Source organism: Schistocerca piceifrons, chromosome 3 (genome assembly GCF_021461385.2).
Source record: "Schistocerca piceifrons isolate TAMUIC-IGC-003096 chromosome 3, iqSchPice1.1, whole genome shotgun sequence".
In the NCBI taxonomy this organism is placed as follows: domain Eukaryota; kingdom Metazoa; phylum Arthropoda; class Insecta; order Orthoptera; family Acrididae; genus Schistocerca; species Schistocerca piceifrons.
The window spans coordinates 879176304-879200943 of record NC_060140.1 but is presented as its reverse complement, the minus strand read 5'-3'; the positions used below and the strand labels follow the sequence as shown (position 1 = coordinate 879200943).

General features: G+C 39.0%; 1 protein-coding gene across 1 annotated transcript in view; it reads left to right on the top strand.

Moving 5' to 3' along the window:
• Positions 1-24640, top strand: part of LOC124789145 (SH3 and multiple ankyrin repeat domains protein 3) — a 192524-nt gene that overhangs the window by 96164 nt on the left and 71720 nt on the right. Inside the window, 4 exon segments of the mRNA XM_047256439.1 lie at positions 3143-3268; positions 8190-8370; positions 19912-20231; positions 20311-20572. Of these exon segments, the coding sequence (XP_047112395.1) occupies positions 3143-3268; positions 8190-8370; positions 19912-20231; positions 20311-20572 (889 nt within the window).

The following is a 24640-nucleotide window of genomic DNA, read 5'->3' as shown; positions in this document are numbered from 1 at the left end:
CTGAGACTGATTTGATGCAGCTCTCCATGCTACTCTATCCTGTGCAAGCTTCTTCACCTCCCAGTACCTACTACAACCTACATCCTTCTGAATCTGCTTAGAGTATTGATCTCTTGGTCTCCCTCTACGATTTTTACCCTCCACGCTGCCCTCCAAAGCTAAATTTGTGATCCCTTGATGCCTCAAAACATGTCCTACCAACTGATCCCTTCTTCTAGTCAAGTTGTGCCACAAACTTCTCTTCTCCCCAATCCTATTCAACACCTCCTCATTAGTTATGTGATCTACCCATCTAATCTTCAGAAACTGGTATAGGCATGCATATTCAAACACAGAGATATGTAAACAGGCAGAATATGGCACTGCAGTCGGCAGTGCCTATATAAGACAACAACTGTCTGGCACAGTAGTTAGATTGGTAACTGCTGCTACAGTGGCAGGTTATCAAGACTTAAGTGAGTTTGAACGTGGTGTTATAGTCGGCACACGAGTGATGGGACATAGCATCCCCAAGGTAGTGAAGAAGTGGGGATTTTCCTGTACGACCATTTCATGAGTCTTCCATGAATATCAGGAATCTGGTAAAACATCAAATCTCTGAGATCGCTGCGACCGGAAAAAGATCCTGTAAGAACGGGACCAGTGGCGACTGAAAAGAATCACTTGATGTGACAGAAGTGCAACCCTTCTACAAATTGCAGCAGATTTCAATGCTGGACCAACAAGTGTCAGCATGTGAACCATTCAACGAAAAACATCATCAGTATGGGATTTCAGAGCCAAAGGCCCACCAGTGTATCCTTGATGACTGCACGACACAAAGCTTTATGCCTCGCCTGGGCCCGTCAACGCTGACATTCGACTGTTGGTGACTGGAAATATGTTGCCTGTTTGGACAAGTCTCATTTCAAGTTGTATCGAGTGGATGGATGTTTATGGGTAAGGAGACAACCTCATGAATCCTTGGACCCTGTATGTCAGCAGGAGACTGTTCAAGCTTGTGGAGGCTCTTTCATGGTGTGGAGCGTGTGCAGTTGGAGTGGTATGGGACCTCTGGTATTTTCTAGATACAACTCTGACACATACATAAGCATCCTGTTTGATTACCTGCATCCATTCATGTCCATTGTGCATTCTGATGGACTTGGACAATTCCAGCAGAACAATGTGACATCCCACACATCCAGAATAGCTACAGGGTGACTTGAGGAACACTCTTCTGAGTTTAAACACTTCCACTGGCCACCAAACTCTCCAGGCATGAACATTATTGAGCATATCTGGGATGCCTTGCAATGTGCTGTTCAGAAGAGATCTCCACCCCATCGTACTCTTATGGATACATGGACAGCCCTGCAGGATTCAAGCTGTCACTATTTCAGACATTAGTGTAGTCTAAGCTACATCATGTTGCGGCACTTCTGCATGTTCACAGGGACCCTACATGATATTGGGCAGGTGTACCTGTTTCTTTGGCTTTCAGTGTATTTTAAACAAAATAAACCTTGTGCAGCACACTAGGCGAGTTCATAATACATTTATTTTGTAGGAATAAGCAGATGATGCTTTCGTAGGAATACATCCACAACAATTTCAGGACAAAGGACAAAATAAATAAATCCTGGGGGAAGGTCACAGGCTAAGGTACAGTAGGCAACAGCAGCTGTTTCCTCATACATTTTGCTTATTTACTTTGTAGTCCTCCCTACGATCAATGTCACTATAAACCTTGGCATTCTTTCTGTAACTGGCCCTTTTCCGCATCTCACATTCACTAAATGTGATAATTTGGAAACTATTAAATTTTACAATGTTTCATTCTTTGCTGATTAAGAAACAGATGTTCCTAAAAGCTTGAGATTATAACATCATTAAAAAACGACCTGCAGAATCTCACATTTTATAATTTTCTATTAATGTACTTTGAACGATTAGCTGAGGCACAAAACACATCGTAACACATTGATTATAATAATAGTAATATGCAGGAAGCAAACTTCTCTACACTTGTTAATGACAAATGACAGCATTAAAATTCTCACTGGTTGCAAAATTTTTATCACCAAGCAATTTATTTTCTAAATTTGAAATCAACAGCAACAGCTGTCAGGTTAAGAAGACTCTGACAAGCATTGTCACCTCTGTTCCTGGCGTGAAAACTGTTTTGAACATTTTTTAATTGGTGTAACAAGTAACTTGAAAAGCTTAGTGCAGAAGTGCCTTTCAAAATCCATTTAATCCATTCTCAGTTGAAAGTTTATTCCATACCATAAACTGATAGGAAACAAATAAAATTGTACCTGTCATCAAGTATGATCACACTCTGTTCTTGCATGAGGGTTAATTTTGAAAAGAAAGTAAACTTCTTAAATAGCTAAAATAAAGCTGCACGGGATTCATAGGCCATAATATGCTCCACGCTTTGATGTTGCATCATGATCTACTAGGTTAAAAATGCCATGTGATGTCTCCAAAGCAGTAATTACTTTTCAGTCGCATGTTTCTTGTAAACGGAAATAATATGTTGCATCTAAAAGCTTACTTTAGAAGTCTGGCCTAGTACTGAACACTTTTCCTTCATTGTTTCTTGGGGACTGAAGTTAAACTGCAATGACAAGTGACTATGCACTTTTCACATTGGGTCACTGAACTAGATGATTCAGGTCACATAATTTCATAATGTTATGATATGTCAGAATTCTGATATTTTGAATCAAAAGTTTCCCCAAAAGTTATATACACAAATATCATGAGGATTTTTTTTTAATGGCCATTGCTTGCTTAATATCTGTAACACCAAACAGTTTTTGGAGTCTTTACAGCATGTGCATGTCCAAATATATTTCATAGAAAAGATTTTAATGTAGTTTTATGCGTAAGTGTGCAGTTGTTAAAGGTAGTTGACAAAAGTTGTAGTTAAGAACAATCATTAAGGTTGTTCACAATATTTATAGGTAGCTGGAGGAAAAAACTGAAAAACATCCATACTGTTTTCTGTAAAGCTGTAAAGTAATTTACTATGAAGTGATGCAAAAGTTTGAGATGAGCTAGGCAGCTTATGAAAGTGTTCTATCCTTCAAATGTTACAATAGCATATCACCCTAGAACTTTTCTCTAATAGAATGAATGTTTCACATTACAGGAACTCAAAGAGAGCTTTAATTATGGTCTCTTCTGTCCTCCTGTGAATGGGAAGGCAGGCAAATTTCTTGACGAGGAGCGGCGTCTTGCTGATTATCCTTTCAATGGACCTGTTGGCTACCTGGAGGTCTGTAGCTACTTCTTTATACCTTTCTTTTCTCATTATTTGAATCACTAAAGTTTAATTGCATAATACAGTGGCTGTCTACACTAAACCCGTGTGATGCTGAAAATAAGAAAACAACTGTACAGATTCAGGATGACATACACACCTAACTGCAAAAATGACAAAGCAGCAATAATTCAAGAAATAAAGCAAAAGAACACTGTATTAATTGAAAGCTTGGCTTATATACACACATATTCCACGGATCACTATTGAAGATTTAGAAAGCTGTCAAGTGTATGTAGAATTATAAAACAATTGGGAACTGTATAATTTCATAGGTAAATACAAAAATAGTGTTATGCTGTATAAATAAATAAATAAAAACTCAAACTGCCATGACTTCACTTGTACAATACACCATGTAACAAAGTCTCAAGAATTCAAAACATTAATTATACAGATGTGATAGTTAGTTAGAAAATCTGTATCACAGACAGGAATATTCTGTCACTGTAAAGAGTCTGGAAGAGATGTGATTGAAAAATTTATTAGACAGGACATCATACGTTCCCTGTAGCTATGCTGCCTTTGGATGGAAAATGTGGACCTGATACACTATTGAATGACAATAAAAAATCTCTGAAGCATGCTATGCAACCCAGTCACTAAATTTAGTCAATACTAACATGACACCCATTGCATCTTACGTACAGCGATAAAGTAATAAGAGTGATACTGTTTTCTGATACCTGCAGCACCAGCAATGAAATGCGGCATTGACAAAAACCATTTTTTTCCTTACGTTGTATTCACTGATGTTAGTTATTTGTGCTATTGGTTACAACTAACACCTTCATCTTCAGGTGCCTTGATAAAATGGATCAATAAATCAAAATCAACAAATTTGAGCTGTCTCATAGAAATCCGGGGTAGATATTCCAGTTACGCTTGTATCAGTGTTACATGAAAGTTGACACAACTATGGAATTGGTGAGCGACCCACAGCATCAAGCATACAGAGGTCACAAACTAAAATGTTCCCAATATTGGGGGGAAAAATCTGATATGTTGAAACTGACCTTTGTATTGATGATTACATATCAGCAGTTGAATAGAACACGGGGAGTTATCTCCCTGGAGAGCAACTGTGTTATAGAAGTAGATAGCGGGCCAGTATCCTAATTTTTCATTCTGGAAACATCCCTAGGCTGTGGCTAAGCCATGTCTCCGCAATATCCTTTCTATCAGGAGTGCTAGTTCTGCAAGGTTTGCAGGAGAGCTTCTGTAAAGTTTGGAAGGTAGGAGGCGAGGTACTGGCAGAAGTAAAGCTGTGAGGACGGGGCATGAGTCGTGCTTGGATAGCTCAGTTGGTAGAGCACTTGCCCGTGAAAGGCAAAGGTCCTGAGTTCGAGTCTCGGTCCGGCACACAGTTTTAATCTGCGAGGAAGTTTCATCCTAATAATGTGTTTGGAATCAACAGCAGTAAGTGTTTGATTTGGGTAACAGAAGAAATATTGAATTTAATTGATGAAAGGAGAAAATATAAAAATGCAGTAAATGAAGCAGCCAAAAAGGAATACAAACGTCTCAAAAATGAGATCGACAGGAAGTGCAAAATGGCTAAGCAGGCATGGCTAGAGGACAAATGTAAGGATGTAGAGGCTTATCTCACTAGGGGTAAGATAGATACAACCTACAGGAAAATTAAAGAGACCTTTGGAGAAAAGAGAGCCACTTGTATGAATATCAAGGGCTGAGATGGAAACCCAGTTCTAAGCAAAGAGGGTAAAGCAGAAAGGTGGAAGGAGTATATAAAGGGTCTATAAAAGGGCGATGTACTTGAGGACAATATTATGGAAATGGAAGAGGATGTATATGAAGATGAAATGGGAGATACGATACTGCGTGAAGAGTTTGACAGAGCACTGAAAGACCTGAGTCAAAACAAGGCCCCGGGGGTAGACAACATTCCATTAGAACTACTGACAGCCTTGAGAGAGCCAGTCATGACGAAACTCTACCATCTGGTGAGCAAGATGTATGAGAGAGGCGAAATACCCTCAGACTTCAAGAAGAATATAATAATTCCAATCCCAAAGAAAGCAGGTGTTGACAGATATGAAAATTACTGAACTATCAGTTTAATAAGTCACAGCTGCAAAATACTAACACGAATTATTTACAGACGAATGGAAAAACTGGTAGAAGCTGACGTCGGGGAAGATCAGTTTGGATTCCGTAGAAATGTTGGAACACGTGAGGCAATACTGACCTTACGACTTATCTCAGAAGAAAGATTAAGGAAAGGCAAACCTACGTTTCTAACATTTGTAGACTTAGAGAAAGCTTTTGATAATGTTGACTGGAATACTCTCTTTCAAATTCTAAAGGTGGCAGGGGTAAAATACAGGGAGCGAAAGGCTATTTACAATTTGTACAGAAACCAGACGGCAGTTATAAGAGTCGAGGGACGTGAAAGGGAAGCAGTGGTTGGGAAGGGAGTGAGACAGGGTTGTAGCCTCTCCCCGATGTTATTCAATCTGTATATTGAGCAAGCAGTGAAGGAAACAAAAGAAAAATTTGGAGTAGGTATTAAAATCCGTGGAGAAGAAATAAAAACTTTGAGATTCGCCAATGACATTGTAATTCTGTCGGTGACAGCAAAGGACTTGGAAGAGCAGTTGAACGGAATGGACAGTGTCTTGAAAGGAGGATATAAGATGAACATCAACAAAAGCAAAACGAGGATAATGGAATGTAGTTGAATTAAGTCGGGTGATGCTGAGGGAATTAGATTAGGAAATGAGACACTTAAAGTAGTAAAGGAGTTTTGCTATTTGGGGAACAAAATAACTGATGATGGTCGAAGTAGAGAGGATATAAAATGTAGACTGGCAATGGCAAGGAAAGCGTTTCTGAAGAAGAGAAATTTGTTAACATCGAGTATAGATTTAAGTGTCAGGAAGTTGTTTCTGAAAGTATTTGTATGGAGTGTAGCCATGTATGGAAGCGAAACATGGACAATAAATAGTTTGGACAAGAAGAGAATAGAAGCTTTCGAAATGTGGTGCTACAGAAGAATGTTGAAGATTAGATGGGTAGATCACATAACTAATGAGGAGGTATTGAATAGGATTGGGGAGAAGAGAAGGTTGTGGCACAACTTGACTAGAAGAAGGGATCGGTTGGTAGAACATGTCCTGAGGCATCAAGGGATCACAAATTTAGCATTGGAGGGCAGCGTGGAGGGTAAAACCCGTAGAGGGAGACCAAGAGATGCATACAGTAAGCAGATTCAGAAGGATGTAGGTTGCAGTAGGTACTGGGAGATGAAGGAGCTTGCACAGGATAGATTAGCATGGAGAGCTGCATCAAACCAGTCTCAGGACTGAAGACCACAACAACAACAACAAGTGTTTGATTAACATCTAGCATCTTAACTTGCTTTATGGAAAAGCAATTAATGGTGGAGTGTTTCATACCGTGTACAGAGCCTAAGATCACACTATTATCAGTTGCAGAGAACAGCTTTCATTTGGTTGAATGCAGAAATTAACATGTATTGTGAAATGTTTGGAATCATGTAAATTATGTGCATCTGCTAAGCAGCAAAGCCTTGAAATTCTATAAATAATGATGAAGGTACAAGTCTCAGGACAGCTACTGCTTTACTTCATATAGTGGACTGGTACATCATATTAGTCATCCGTCTCTCTCCTACACTCTCCAGTCTGAATAATTCTTTTGCTCTGTAATGGAGGGTACAGTGTAAGGATTCTTTATTACACATGATAGTTGTCGGCTGGACTAGAACTCAAATTCAGAACTACGCCTTTTGCAAGCAATTATTTGAGTCAGTCAGAACAGTGACTGCTTGAGACGAAGGACTAGTTTGAATCCCACACTGTTTTCTATTCTCACAACACTGTAACCTATCCATACCAGATCGGTCTGACGGAGGAGATAGAGAAGATCCAAAGAAGAGCGGCGCATTTCGTCACAGGGTTATTTGGTAACCGTGATAGCGTTACGGAGATGTTTAATAAACTCAAGTGGCAGACTCTGCAAGAGAGGCGCTCTGCATCGCGGTGTAGCTTGCTCGCCAGGTTTCGAAAGGGTGCGTTTCTGGATGAGGTATCGAATATATTGCTTCCCCCTACTTATACCTCCCGAGGAGATCACTAATGTAAAATTAGAGAGATTAGAGCACGCACGGAGGCTTTCAGACAGTCGTTTTTCCCGCGAACCATACGCGACTGGAACAGGAAAGGGAGGTAATGACAGTGGCACGTAAAGTGCCCTCCGCCACACACCGTTGGGTGGCTTGCGGAGTATCAATGTAGATGTAGATGTAGAAAAGAAATATGGCCTCATAGAGCAATGTTTCTCAGCCGCCGTGTCGTGACATGACATTTTTAATGTCTTCCAATCTTTTGCAGATAAAATATCTAGAACATAAAAAATTGTTCCTATTCAAGAGTCTATGTAATAAATTTGTAAAATTTGTGTATCATAGTTGTTCCATAATGAGAAATGTATTATATGTACTTTGTGTTTACTGTTTTGCATATAAGGAAAAAATCAAATGTAGGTATGTCACGAAAGTTTGAAATGTGCTGTCCCAAAGGACCAAAAGGTTGAGAAACGTGGTCCTAGAGTGATGGTCAACAATTATACACCCCTACAGCTTGCTATGTCTCGTCACTGCAGGTTAATGTTTCAGTTTTTCTTATAAAATGTTGCTACTATTGAAGCGTCAGTTCTTCTCTGTCTCCTCTCCCTCCCAAGAACGTATTTATATAATTAAGTCATTATTCATTGAACTTGAACTAGGCTTATATATTTTTAAAGAAGAGTGAACTGAATGTAATCAATTTTCAGAATACTGCTTTCTGTGTCTTTGTTGTAACCATTAATAAAGAATTTTCGTTATTTGCAGCTCAAGTACAAGAGACGTGTGTACAAAATGTTGAACCTGGATGAGAAGCAGTTAAAAGCTTTACATACTCGAGCTAATCTACGCCGTTTGTTAGACTATGTTGCAAATGGCCAAGTTGAAAAAATCACTAAGATGTGCTCCAAAGGACTTGATCCCAACTTTCACTGCCCAGAAACTGGAGGTATGTTCATTGAGGTGGCTAAAATCAGAGAATACAGTACTGTTTATTAAGCTCTGTTTTATATAATAATCTAAATTTGTAATTTTTATTGAAGATAAACAAAAACAGGGGTTATTAATACGATTTGTGTCCAATATTGTAACCATATTAAGTTAGCATTTGTATGAAAACATACCTGGAGAATAATACTGATCGCTAAAGAACCATGTCTTAGTAGATTCATGTTACGTACTATATTCCTCATCATAAAACACTCACGTATTTTCCTAGCTCATTATATATAAACCACTACATTCATCCGCTCCCCCCATGAACCATGCACCTTGCCGTTGGTGGGGAGGCTTGCGTGCCTCAGTGATACAGATAGCCATACCGTAGGTGCAACCACAACGGAGGGGTATCTGTTGAGAGGCCAGACAAACGTGTGGTTCCTGAAGAGGGGCAGCAGCCTTTTCAGTAGTTGCAAGGGCGACAGTCTGGATGATTGACTGATCTGGCCTTGTAACAATAACCAAAACGGCCTTGCTGTGCTGGTACTGCGAACAGCTGAAAGCAAGGGGAAACTACAGCCGTAATTTTTCCCGAGGGCATGCAGCTTTACTGTATGATTACATGATGATGGCGTCCTCTTGGGTAAAATATTCCGGAGGTAAAATAGTCCCCCATTCGGATCTCCGGGCGGGGACTACGCAAGAGGATGTCGTTATCAGGAGAAAGAAAACTGGCGTTCTACGGATCGGAGCGTGGAATGTCAGATCCCTTAATCGGGCAGGTAGGTTAGAACATTTAAAAAGGGAAATGGATAGGTTGAAGTTAGATATAGTGGGAATTAGTGAAATTCGGTGGCAGAAGGAACAAGACTTCTGGTCAGGTGACTACAGGGTTATAAACACAAAATCAAATAGGGGTAATGCAGGAGTAGGTTTAATAATGAATAGGAAAATAGGAATGCGGGTAAGCTACTACAAACAGCATAGTGAACGCATTATTGTGGCCATGATAGATACGAAGCCCACGCCTACTACAGTAGTACAAGTTTATATGCCAACTAGCTCTGCAGATGACGAAGAAATTGAAGAAATGTATGATGAAATAAAAGAAATTATTCAGATTGTGAAGGGAGACGAAAATTTAATAGTCATGGGTGACTGGAATTCGAGTGTAGGAAAAGGGAGAGAAGGAAACATAGTAGGTGAATATGGATTGGGGGACAGAAATGAAAGAGGAAGCCGCCTGGTAGAATTTTGCACAACATAATCATAACTAACACTTGGTTTAAGAATCATGAAAGAAGGTTGTATACATGGAAGAACCCTGGAGATACTAAAAGGTATCAGATAGATTATATAATGGTAAGACAGAGATTTAGGAACCAGGTTTTAAATTGTAAGACATTTCCAGGGGCAGATGTGGACTCTGACCACAATCTATTGGTTATGACCTGTAGATTAAAACTGAAGAAACTGCAAAAAGGTGGGAATTTAAGGAGATGGGACCTGGATAAACTAAAAGAACCAGAGGTTGTACAGAGATTCAGGGAGAGCATAAGGGAGCAATTGACAGGAATGGGGGAAATAAATACAGTAGAAGAAGAATGGGTAGCTTTGAGGGATGAAGTAGTGAAGGCAGCAGAGGATCAAGTAGGTAAAAAGACGAGGGCTAGTAGAAATCCTTGGGTAACAGAAGAAATATTGAATTTAATTGATGAAAGGAGAAAATATAAAAATGCAGTAAGTGAAACAGGCAAAAAGGAATACAAACGTCTCAAAAATGAGATCGACAGGAAGTGCAAAATGGCTAAGCAGGCATGGCTAGAGGACAAATGTAAGGATGTAGAGGCTTATCTCACTAGGGGTAAGATAGATACTGCCTACAGGAAAATTAAAGAGACCTGTGGAGATAAGAGAACGACTTGTATGAATATCAAGAGCTCAGATGGAAACCCAGTTCTAAGCAAAGAAGGGAAAGCAGGAAGGTGGAAGGAGTATATAGAGGGTCTATACAAGGGCGATGTACTTGAGGACAATATTATGGAAATGGAAGAGGATGTAGATGAAGATGAAATGGGAGATACGATACTGCGTGAAGAGTTTGACAGAGCACTGAAAGACCTGAGTCGAAACAAGGCCCCCGGAGTAGACAATATTCCATTGGAACTACTGACGGCCTTGGGTGAGCCAGTCATGACAAAACTCTACCATCTGGTGAGCAAGATGTATGAAACAGGCGAAATACCCTCAGACTTCAAGAAGAATATAATAATTCCAATCCCAAAGAAAGCAGGTGTTGACAGATGTGAAAATTACCGAACTATCAGCTTAATAAGTCACAGCTGCAAAATACTAACACGAATTCTTTACAGACGAATGGAAAAACTAGTAGAAGCCAACCTCGGGGAAGATCAGTTTGGATTCCGTAGAAACACTGGAACACGTGAGGCAATACTGACCTTACGACTTATCTCAGAAGAAAGATTAAGGAAAGGCAAACCTACGTTTCTAGCATTTGTAGACTTAGAGAAAGCTTTTGACAATGTTGACTGGAATACTCTCTTTCAAATTCTAAAGGTGGCAGGGGTAAAATACAGGGAGCGAAAGGCTATTTACAATTTGTACAGAAACCAGATGGCAGTTATAAGAGTCGAGGGACATGAAAGGGAAGCAGTGGTTGGGAAGGGAGTAAGACAGGGTTGTAGCCTCTCCCCGATGTTGTTCAATCTGTATATTGAGCAAGCAGTAGAGGAAACAAAAGAAAAATTCAGGGTAGGTATTAAAATTCATGGAGAAGAAATAAAAACTTTGAGGTTCGCCGATGACATTGTAATTCTGTCAGAGACAGCAAAGGACTTGGAAGAGCAGTTGAATGGAATGAACAGTGTCTTGAAAGGAGGATATAAGATGAACATCAACAAAAGCAAAACAAGGATAATGGAATGTAGTCTAATTAAGTCGGGTGATGCTGAGGGAATTAGATTAGGAAATGAGGCACTTAAAGTAGTAAAGGAGTTTTGCTATTTGGGGAGCAAAGTAACTGATGATGGTCGAAGTAGAGAGGATATAAAATGTAGGCTGGCAATGGCAAGGAAAGCGTTTCTGAAGAAGAGAAATTTGTTAACATCCAGTATTGATTTAAGTGTCAGGAAGTCATTTCTGAAAGTATTCGTATGGAGTGTAGCCATGTATGGAAGCGAAACATGGACAATAAATAGATTGGACAAGAAGAGAATAGAAGCTTTCGAAATGTGGTGCTACAGAAGAATGCTGAAGATTAGATGGGTAGATCACATAACTAATGAGGAGGTATTGAATAGGATTGGGGAGGAGAGAAGTTTGTGGCACAACTTGACCAGAAGAAGGGATCGGTTGGTAGGACATGTTCTGAGGCATCAAGGGATCACCAATTAAGTATTGGAGGGCAGCGTGGAGGGTAAAAATCGTAGAGGGAGACCAAGAGATGAATACACTAAGCAGATTCAGAAGGATGTAGGTTGCAGTAGGTACTGGGAGATGAAAAAGCTTGCACAGGATAGAGTAGCATGGAGAGCTGCATCAAACCAGTCTCAGGACTGAAGACCACAACAACAACAACATTCATCCGAAAGCCATTAGGTGTACCCTTGTAGCATTATGGCAAACATTTAGTAATTTCTGTACCTTAGAACAATTTTTAGTAATATTGTTAATTGCGAGCCATGAAAATGTGTTACAGTTAATTTGGGAATGCACACTTAACCCTGTGTATTCACAGATATTGTAAAATAAGGAATACAGTTTTGCTTTGTCAGTGATATTATATTATGGTCCAAGTTGCTATGTCATATACAGGCACTTTGGCAGGTATAACTAAGTTTTGTTTCATGAATTTAATAGTGTCAGTGACACCTGAGAGCAGGAAGGTTTAAATTCATTGTCATCGCTACTCTGTCTGAAGCAACTGTTTCACCCTCAAAGTCTATCTTCTGCAAATATTTTAGCCCAGCAGCATATGCAACACTGAATTTTATGTTTGCCATTTAAAAAGAAAGAAAGAAAAAGAATGTTTGTGTCTTTTCCAAGTGCTTGCATTTGAAATTTCCATGATGTAGGTTTGGCTTTTTTTTCCAGCGGCCTTTTAATCATTAATGGCATTCTGGCGGATGAACTGTTTTACAGACCAAGTGGTGTTGCATATAACTATTTCATGTTTTATTTAACAGCAGAATATAGGAAGTACTATTAAATAATTCAAGTAATGGATTTAGAATAGAGCTTTATAATTGGAGGAATCAGAGAAGTTCCATAGAATTTGATTTTGAATCAATTAATGCACAGAAAGAAGGACAATTCCTTTCTGCAGCTGATTCAGATATTATAATAAATTCTAATAGTGGAAAATGGAGGATGTAATGTAACAATGTTATGGAAAGGAAAGTTGCTACTCACCATATAGCAGAGATGATTTTCATAATATTGTTATAATAAATTCTGTTAGACACATAACATCAGAGGAAATAGTATTAACATAGTTTTCTGTGTTATGAATCAGTATAGAATATTCTATATTTTTGGATGTGTGGTACATAAAGATGAGAATTTAAATATTTGGTGGTGACTAAATGAATTTGATAATGTATTTTGCTTATGGCATAGTCCATATCAGTTCAGGCAGGCTAGGAGAAAATCTTACTTTCATAGTCTTGGATGTTATTGAATTTAGCATATGTCAAAATAAAGGACTAAGTAAGGAACATGTATTTTTTTGTTTTCTCCAAAAAAATTTCTGCTCTGAGATACAGCCCTCCAAAGGTGGCACTGCACATACAATTTTGAAGTTGAGAATTTTGGAAAAAATGCTGTATCTCTGGAACAGTTCTAGATATTTTGTTGCCTTTTTTGTTTGAAAGATAATTGCTTTATGATTACAAAGAAATCCTCCATTTGGACTTATCTATTAAAGTTCATTTACTATAGCGTTCTGAACATTTTTATAATTTATAGAAAAAAATGTTTTTCAGAAATGCCAATCCAGAAAAGTTAGATTTTTTCTGTTGATTAGTACCATATAGTCCTACATTACCTGAAAAGGAGAGCTTCCACTTTTAGGTTGAACAGGTTTTATAAACAATTGAAATTTTTGCCATATTTAAAACCTGTTTTATTACCACATTATCACGTAACAATCTAATAAAAATCAAAACCTAGCCTTATCTAACATAATTTTAGTTTTGAAAGATGAGTAAAAGACTCATGTTTCAAGCATTGTAAATGGTTCCAAAATGTATGTGAAAGGTCCAGAGACCTAAAGGTTTCAATTTATACAACTTCTGTGCTCTCTGTTTTGTACTGAAATTAGCCAGTCGTGCCTTCGACCACTTACAGTCTTCAAAAACTAATGAGCAGTAAGTGAGCACTGATGGCGTTGTTACTGTCCTTCAGCTGGGAACCTATATCCAGCAGCTGTCCATGTGATAGCATAAAGTTCACTACAATTTCATTTAACTCATAACTAGCGTCTATAATCTCTGCAATCTGTCATTCGCAGTCATACATACACACCACAAATATCCCCCCTCTCAGGTTGTGAATCTGAATACTATCCTGTCGTTTCTGAGGCGTTGGCCGAACAAGCAAAATTTCTTCTTTCTTGCCCTTTAAAGTGCATGCAATATGAGTTCGCCTATCACTTTGAATCCAAAAATGTGTCTTCTGAATTCATTTCACAGGAGTAGTTTGTTTGGACCATTCTTCTTTTTTCTGCTCACAGAATTCTTTGATTTCCTCTTTGGACAAAAGAATGAGGGCTGTGGCTGTGTAAGATTTCACGACTTTTGTAAAATCCTCAGCATTTTGAATTGCACCTGTATTTGGTCTGGAAAGATTATGTTTTGTAGCATGGTGCTTCAGCAGGCCTCCTACACCATCACAAGGTCCCTTGCCATGACTAGTAGCACTGTGTACCCAGTCAGTCGGCCAAGTGACTAACTCAATTCAGACAGCTGGTAACGATTTTTAAAATAACTAGGGGCACCTTCAGAAATAATGATGGTCTTCTCTGACGCTGTTTGCAGTTGATGAATTTTGCGCGTAGCTAGCAAAGCATGTGCTGAGTCATGTCCTGTGTCATCACTTATAACTGCAACACCTGTGGTCTTGATTTGAAAATATGTCACCTCTGTAAAAATTGAAACCTGGTCATTACTCCAATGATATACATGTACTTATTGTGGGAGAATTACAGACCAGTTATCAGCAAAATCACGGTGAATCACTAAACAAGTTCTTTAGCCTGTACACACCCTTCCACTTCTGCAGTGTGGTGTTGTAATTTCTTCGGTTGCTGGTGTGTTACCAAGTTCATCAATGAAACTGTCAAAGGAAACAGTTTTTTTAATTAGTTTATTTTCCTGCCATGTCGCTTAAGTAATTTCTGCAGAGTTATGTGCTACGTCTTCCAGACCAAGTGTCTTTTAAGACAGTCCTCCCGTTCCAGGGCAGTGACCCCATTCTTGAAACAAACAAGTCTCTCGCTTTCCGTCACAGACTACTAATGACTTCACATGCTCAACCAAGGTGTCGTATGTCACATGCTGCATTAAGTTATTCAAAGTTCCTACACAAAGTTCAAAATTCGCACAGTACACACATAAACAGATATCTCCAGGTGGGTGTGGAAATACCCACTTAGGTCGTAGTGCATAAAATTTTGATCTTCCAATAAGTGAAGTTGTATAGTTGCTCTTATAAATTGCAAAAGTTTCTTTTATACTGCAAGTCATGTACCTCTTCACTTTCACAACTTCTTGACCTTTAACTGTTTTAGTTATAGTGTCTTTTTTGTAGGCCCTCTGCCGAGAACAGTCCCATTTATCTTCCAGATAAAATGACTGTACTATTTGAACTTGAGCTGCTTCTGCAGGATGACCAAAATAGGGATCTGGTCTTCCAAAGACTCCTTTTACAGACCTCACATTTCTTGATTTGTCTACCATGTACTTTGAGACTGATGGAATGTGGTTCACAATTATTTTCTTTGAAAATGTCTCTGGGATAATATTTAAACTTGCACCTTTTTACTGTAGGATGCACAATATTCAACAGCTGAATTGATATTTGTGAAAAATTCCTGGTAAGAGGTGCAACATTGCTTGGTTCATTTTCTTCTGAAGGAATTTCTAATTTGAAGAGTGTGTTCAGTTTTGCTGTTGTGTATTCATCCATAACTTCAGTAATTTCTCTGCACTTTCTTGATGCATAGAGCTTATGACTTGACTTCACTGACCACGGTTTCTTAACAGGACTAACACCTACCTCTGTAGTTGACTGATTCGGGGTATTTAAATCTTCCTCTATTGATGCAAAATCTGCATCATCTGCACCATGGGAGGCTTCACCTTGTTCAGATACTATCGTTGTTGTTATTTTGTCAAAAATTTAGAACACAAAAAGTCATCACTGGAAACATTTTCACTTTGAAACAGAGTCTTCAAATGAGAACACTTATTCCCAACATGAACAAAGTCTCTCTCTCTCTCTCTCTTTTTTTTTTTTTTTTTTTTTTTTTTTTAAATGAAGAAAAATGATCCTAATCCTACTCCTAATGATCCAACTACCCAATACACCATCCAAATTGAACCCTGCCTGGAACAGTTCCGTCCTCCGTCGCAGCGGGACCCACCTCCTCTTCCTCAAAATCACCCTCTCCAAACCTTCCAGGAATTTCTGACTTCCAGCCTTGCATCTCAATCCTTCTTAAAAAACCTTAATCCTACTCCCAACATCACAGCTGCTGAAGCCCAGGCTATCCGTGATCTGAAGGCTGCCTGATCCATCGTCATTCTTCCGGCGGACAAGGGTTCCACGACCGTGGTACTTGATCGTCGGGAGTATGTGGCTGAGGGACTGCGTCAGCTTTCAGACAACACCACATACAAAGTTTGCCAAGGTAACCCCATTCCCGATGTCCAGGCAGAGCTTCAAGGAATCCTCAGAACCTTAGGCCCCCTGCTAAACCTTTCACCTGACTCCATCAACCTCCTGACCCCACCGACACCCCGCACCCCTACCTTCTTCCTAAAATCCACAAACCCAATCATCCCGGCCGCCCCATTGTAGCTGGTTACCAAGCCCCCACAGGACGTATCTCTGCCTACGTAGATCAACACCTTCAACTCATTACATGCAGTCTCCCATCCTTCATCAAAGACACCAACCACTTTCTCGAACGCCTGGAATCCTTACCCAATGTGTTACCCCCGGAAACCATCCTTGTAACCATTGATGCCACTTCCTTATACACAAATATTCCGCACGTCCAGGGCCTCGCTGCGATGGAGCATTTCCTTTCACGCCGATCACCTGCCACCCTACCTAAAACCTCTTTCCTCATCACCTTAGCCAGCTTCGTACTGACCCACAACTTCTTCACTTTTGAAGGCCAGATATACCAACAATTAAAGGGAACAGCCATGGGTACCAGGATGGCCCCCTCATACGCCAACCTATTCATGGGTCGCTTAGAGGAAGCCTTCTTGGTTACCCAGGCCTGCCAACCCAAAGTTTGGTACAGATTTATTGATGACATCTTCATGATCTGGACTCACAGTGAAGAAGAACTCCAGAATTTCCTCTCCAACCTCAACTCCATTGGTTCCATCAGATTCACCTGGTCCTACTCCAAATCCCATGCCACTTTCCTTGACGTTGACCTCCACCTGTCCAATGGCCAGCTTCACACATCCGTCCACATCAAACCCACCAACAAGCAACAGTACCTCCATTATGACAGCTGCCACCCATTCCACATCAAACGGTCCCTTCCCTACAGCCTAGGTCTTTGTGGCAAACGAATCTGCTCCAGTCCAGAATCCCTGAACCATTACACCAACAACCTGACAACAGCTTTCGCATCCTGCAACTACCCTTCTGACCTGGTACAGAAGCAAATAACCAGAGCCACTTCCTCATCCCCTCAAACCCAGAATCCCCCACAGAAGAACCACAAAAGTGCCCCACTTGTGACAGGATACTTTCCGGGACTGGACCAGACTCTGAATGTGGCTCTCCAGCAGGGATACGACTTCCTCAAATCCTGCCCTGAAATGAGATCCATCCTTTACGAAATCCTCCCCACTCCACCGAGAGTGTCTTTCCGCCGTCCACCTAACCTTTGTAACCTCTTAGTTCATCCCTATGAAATCCCCAAACCACCTTCCCTACCCTCTGGCTCCTATCCTTGTAACCGCCACCGGTGTAAAACCTGTCCCATGCACCCTCCTACCACCACCTACTCCAGTCCTGTAACCCAGAAGGTGTACACGATCAAAGGCAGAGCCACATGTGAAAGCACCCACGTGATTTACCAACTGACCTGCCTACACTGTGATGCTTTCTATGTGGGAATGACCAGCAACAAACTGTCCCTTCGCATGAATGGACACAGGCAGACAGTGTTTGTTGGTAATGAGGATCACCCTGTGGCTAAACATGCCTTGGTGCACGGCCAGCACATCTTGGCACAGTGTTACACCGTCCGGGTTATCTGGATACTTCCCACCAACACCAACCCATCCGAACTCCGGAGATGGGAACTTGCTCTTCAGTATATCCTCTCTTCCCGTTACCCACCAGGCCTCAGTCTCCGCTAATTTCAAGTTGCCGCCACTCACACCTCACCTGTCATTCAACATCATCTTTGCCTCTGCACTTCCGCCTCGACTGACATCTCTGCCGAAACTCTTTGTCTTTAAATATGTCCGCTTGTGTCTGTATATGTGTGTGTGTGCGAGTGTATACCCGTCCTTTTTTCCCCCTAAGGTAAGTCTTTCCGCTCCCGGGATTGGAATGACTCCTTACCCTCTCCCTTAAAACCCACTTCCTTTCGTCTTTCCCTCTCCTTCCCTCTTTCCTGATGAGGCAACAGTTTGTTGCGAAAGCTTGAATTTTGTGTGTATGTATGTGTCTGTTTGTGTTTCTATCGACCTGCCAGCGCTTTCGTATGGTAAGTCACATCATCTTTGTTTTTAAATATATTTTTCCCGCGTGGAATGTTTCCCTTTATTATATATATATCACTCTTTTATGGGTGTGCAAATAGTCAACACACTGCACTCTCCTGTGGCCCCAGTCAGAAGACATTTGAAACAGTCCTTTTCACAAAACACACTGCAACAGTGTCAACTGGCAAATTCCTCACAAAAACACAGAATTCACTGGATGGCCTTGGATTTCTTAGAAGCCTGAAGAGGCAACAAATTAACACTGAACAACTACAATACAGAAACCTGCAATGAACAATCACGACAAAGAAACTGATAAGAAACTACAACAAAGTGTAAGAAATATCTGCAATAACGAAAGTGAAAAGAAATAATTACAACAAAGTAAGTGATAGGAAATAAGTGCAACATAGACAATAGAAATAAATATTGTAATAAAGAAATTAGTAAGAAACAACTTCAGTGAAGACATACATTTCCCTTGAAAATTAAAAAAAATATTTTTTTGAAATAAAACCTTCCCAACTTAAAAGTGAAGATCTCCTGTACTAATCAACAGAAAAAAAATCTAACTTTTCTGGATTGGAATTTTTGAAAAAAAAAATTTTTCTGTAAATTGTGAAAAAAATTCAAAAAGCGACAGTAAAAGAACTTTGACAGGTATGTCCAAATGGAGGATACCATTGTAATCAATAAAATAATCTTTCAAATAAAAAACATCTAGAAATGTTACAGAGATATGGCATTTTAAAAAATTTTCTGAAATTCACATCTTCAGAATGGTGTTCGCATTGTCATCTTTGGAGGCCTGTATCTCTATATTTTAGGTATAGTACTTGTTTAAGGAGTAATACATTTTGCCTGCAGCTTCACAGGTCATAAATTATAACATTAAATTTGGTATATGGAATTTGCCTTACAAATAAACTTATGACTACAGTACTACGGAAGTGTGCTGCTAGATTTGGTACCAGTAGGTTTTATCATCAAGTGAGTATTACAGAGAAGCTTCGTGAACTCAAATGAGAATCCCTGTAGGAAAGTATGTTCTTTTCCCCACCTATTGAGAAAATTTAGGGAACCGGCATTTGGAGATTACTGTTGAGGGAGTGTACTGTCACCGACATACATTTTGTGTAAGGACCACAAAGATGAGATAAGAGAAATCAGGGCTCATATGGTGGCATAGAGACCGTCATTTTTCCCTCGCTCCTTTTTTTTTTTTTTTTCAAGTAGAGCAGGAAAGAAAATGACTTATAGTGATACAGGGTGCTCTTTGCCATGCATCATACAATGGTTTATGTAGAATGTGTGTAGATGCAGATTTGTTGCATTGACATATGCTAAAATTAATTTAAATACATGAAATGAGGGCTAGGGGCTTTGTGGACTCTGGATATATTAATACAGTGGCTCTTCGATCATGATAATCGGCCAGACACATTCAGAAATTACTATAGAACATATGAAATCCATTTCCATAAAAGCTTCAAAACAGAGTGTCAAACTTTTGACTTCAGCCATTGCTTGTACTATCCGCTCACTAAAATTAGGGACACTTCTTACAGAGACACCTCTGACTTTGGCAACTGGGATCAAGAAGCCAGCAAAGGTTCTGATAGCACTTGTTAATGGAGGTGCCCTGCTAGATTACCGTACTCGAGATGGTTCAACAGCCATGCACCGTGCTGTGGAACGCAACAGTCTAGAAGCAGTAACCACACTGTTGGAACTCGGGGCAAGCCCCAACTACCGTGATGCCAAGGGCCTGACACCATTATACTTGGCGGTTACATGCCGCACAGATCCCCTGCTCTGTGAGGGTCTTCTTCATGATCGAGCCATCATTGGAGCACAGGATCTGCAGGGGTGGCAGGAAGTCCATCAGGTAACTTGTCTATTAATCTAGTGAATAAAAGAGTGTTTTAAGGTGGAATTTTCTTACAAATTATTTTATATAAATACAGGCCTGTAGAAATGGACTGGTACAACACCTCGAGCATTTACTTTTCTACGGGGCAGACATGAACGCTCGGAATGCCTCCGGCAACACACCATTGCACGTTTGTGCAGTTAACAGTCAAGAGTCATGTGCAAGGCTTCTTTTATTTCGTGGCTGTGATAGAGATGCACTGAATTACGCAAACCAGACGCCGTACCAGGTTGCTGTCATTGCAGGCAACTTGGAGCTTGCTGAAGTAATTCAAAATCACCGTCCAGAGAATGTTGGTAAGTTTGAGTAATTTGCATTGTAGAAACTATCCTTCAACTGGTACGCATTTCCATGTAGTAAGAATATGCACATTGAAAGCTGAGTGTGCTATTCTGTACAGAACACAAAAAATGAAAATGATCAATTTTGATTCCTCATGTTATTATTTTCATTAATTATTTTTAAATTTCTTTTTACATGTAACTGGCAGTATGAACTCAGTTAAAAACTTTGAAAAGGATGTTATGCATTATTTCCAGAACAATTTAGGCTCAAGTTGTCAATTCTGAAAACGTTACAAAATTATTCATCTGTTCCAAACACCTCAAGATGATGTTAGTGCCTTGAGACAAATTGTCATCTACTTAAAGGGCACCTTTCAGCATACAGTTTCTGTAAGAGCATTTGAAATTGTATTTGAATAAATATGGTTAAAGTGGTGCTTTAATCTTGGTCAGTCACACATGAAATGATTCAGATATTTGCGTAAGCTCCTGTCAAGATAGTAATATAGGTTCCTAAAAATACTTTGCATAAAACCATGAAACAAACCTAAAAGTTATATAAAACACTAGAGTGCTTTGCTACACAGGCTCCTATTAGAGGTGGTGTTCTATTTATGTTTCTCTGGCTAGCGAATTAATTCATCCAGGAGTAGACCTATTTTAATGTGTAAAACAAACAACAGTAAAGTCAGAAATGTTACACACACTAACTGCTGTTACAGATAAAAGTAATTTAAGTGTGAAACAATAATAAACCCCAGGGCAGATAAGGGGCTGAACCTCTCATTGATTGCTTAAAAATGGTTGAAACTGCAAACACAGTTTTGTCAGCATAGTAATTACAAAATGATTTCAGAATATCAACCCATGGAGAATTCAGGTCTGAGTTACAGATAGGCACAACAAAAATACTGCAAACAAATGAGCTTTTGACCAAAAGGCCTTCTTTGAAAGTAGACAACACACACATTCATGCAAGCAGTCTTTTTGTTGTGCCTGTCTGTGACTCAACATCTCCACAATATGGTGAGTAGCAATCTATCCTTTTCATAATATTTTCATTATTTCGGAATATCATTTATTTGTGTAGCATAATTTTGATGGAGTTCTGTGCCAAATTTGTGTGACTTATATCTGGGTACCCAACTGATTCAATAGTTGATATCTAGAAACAGCAGCATTATTTCATGAACAAAGGCAGAGTGAATTTCAGAAGTAAAGCATTGGCATGTTGTTACTGTAGGTTTCTCTTTCATGTTTCCATATCCTTTTTCCTCATTATTGTTTTCTTCTTCTTTCATTATTAACAGACAAATCTTGTAAGTTGATGGATAGGAAAACAAACAACAACACAAATGTTGCACTCTCTTCCCCTCCCACCCCTCTCATCCTCACAAAAAAATCCGTTTCTTTTAGAAATATTCTTAAAAACTAATGTTTATTTTAAATAGTTGTGCTTTCTTGTAAAATGGCTGTTTCAGCATCCAATCATAAATCTTTCTTTTAGAAATATTCTTAAAAACTAATTTTGGTAACGTTTATTTCAAATACTTCTGCTATCTCGTAAAATGGCTGTTTGAAGAACCAGTCAAAAATCTTATCTTTGAAAATATTGTAAGGCAAGGACTGAGCAGACATTGCAAGTTTAATAAAGTTTTAAGCTTGTTATTTTATATACATTCAGGGCTATGGAACCTGAATTAGTATCTCAAGGACTCTACTGTTGTACTCAGACTGAAATAATTTGGTTCAGATGCACTGATTTCAGTTTTATGATAACTGATAATGGTAGACCTGCACTTGACTTGTTCAAATTATTCTCACATATAATGAGAGTGATGCTCCTTATCCAATTCCATTACTTCCCTTGTGTTCTTGAGATCTTCTTCACTTTCAGTTTGTTTTGTTCTTAGTACAACATTTGTGAAATTTAATACAAAAATTTGATGAAAAGTTCTGGAAATTAAAGATTTGTTTCTGCCAATACACTGTGTCCTAACATTTTTCTAGTGAGTAGTGTACCCCCAAAATTCTGGAAGGACTGCAAAATACCAATTAACAGCTACTACAAAGTCTTCATTGGATTCAAAACATTTTGTAACCAAAACTTTCTTTAGATATAGATGTAGATACAAGCATTTGTACTTCAAATCCCTCAGTTTCCTCATGTTGAAATATCTTTGTGGCCCAATGTACTGTTCTGATGAACAGTGACTTGCTTATTTGTTTTCTTTTGCAATCCAGTTCTGTGCTTGTGTATTTTTTATCCAGTTGGTTCACAAATCTTGTGTGGCATTCCTGGAAGGAAGAAAAGAAAGAAAGACAGAAGGAAGGAAGTAAAATCAGAGTGTAATATTCTGTGAACATCAAAGTCATTAGAGATGGAGAACAAGCTCGGATTAAGGAGGGATGGGGAAGGAAATAGACTGTGCCCTTTCAAAGGTACCCTATATGAATGGTGAATGGCCACTGGTTTCCACCTTCTGTTATCAGTGCCATTCCATTTCTGACGTGAAGTGGTTGAACCTTGTTGCACTTGAAGTAACAATCGGGTGCACAAAATCAGTGGTATTATTTTTAAAATGGTCCAGACATTCCGTTGTGCATTTTCCTTGTTGTTAGTAGTTAAATTGACGTGATTTCCCATTATTTTGTGAATACAACAAAGAGGTGTTTCTTCTTCCTACCCACATTTCTTAGCCTTCTCAGTTATAGCTCATGGAAAGACAAAAGTTAACATAAAATTTGACAGAACCATCTACATGTGCTTCGTTATTAGATTTCTTTGTGCTTTATTTCACTTAGACTAATAGAAAACTGTATTTCAGTATTTATTATATATGTATAATACATATTGAAATACTGCATACTCAGACAAGAAAGACATGTGCAAGACTCTCATTGCTGAAAGTTTAATGAGATAAGTTGAACATTTCATAAAAGTGGTAATGGAAAGTTCTGATGGAAGTGCAAATAATTTAAGAATAAAGGTAACAGTTCACCAAATAGTTGAAATGCTGAGCTGTAGAAAGGCATACAAGCAAAACTGTAAACTTTGCTAGTTACATGCATAATACAGAGAGTGTGTGTGTGTGTGTGTGTGTGTGTGTGTGTGTGTGTGTGTGTGCACGCGCGCGCATGTGCGTGTGTTTGTTTGTTTGTTTTTGCCTCAGAAAAGGATTCGTCCAGAAGCTTTCGAAGTTCTCGGTCTCATTAGTGTATTTTTTTGATGATGAAATGCCTCTTCTGTTGGAGATTTTTTACCTTTAGTCCTTAAATAATTTACAGTACATAATGAGTGAGCTTAATTAAAATGGAATCCTTTTGCGTATATTGAATGAACTCTTAAGGTAAACATTGTTTATAAGAGTCACTTTTGTTACAAAAAAAATTGCTTTTGAAGTATTGTTGACTTAAAATCTAGGATAATTTTAGGGACACAATCATTTTGCCACTAACACATTACAATTTTTCCAATAATACATTACACATAGACCAGAAAGCTAAATCGGAATACTTTTGCAAGTATTCAAATACCATACTTCATTCACTAAGAAAATAAGATTGTTCAGACTACCATAGCAGAATATTATCAAAAAAGCTCTCATAAAATCCAAGGAAATTCAAGTCAATTGTAATGGCTGTCACGTGACACCAAAGTTTTGTTACAATACAACAACTGAAATTGATGGTAGCAACACAAAACCAGAAAAGCTGAATTTTGTTTTCATATGTTCCTTTACAAAGGGGAAGCTACAAGTACTGCCCCAGTTTAAGTCCAGCTCCACTGCAAGGATGAATGTGACATATCAAAGTGTCAGTTGCATTCATAAGCAGCTGAAATTGCTAAAATTGAACAAAGATGCAGGATGCTATGGAATTCTATTCAGTTTGCCTACAGCTGAGTAAAATTCCTTTTAACCACTTTTTTGGATGGGGAGTTGTTGACAGATGTAGATGTAACTTCATGCATGCCTCATGTAAATGTGTTAGGGCCTCTGCTGTTCACATAGTATTTTATGATCGGGGAGATCAGTAGCAACGTCAGACCTTTTTCACGTACTGCTTTCCTCTATGATG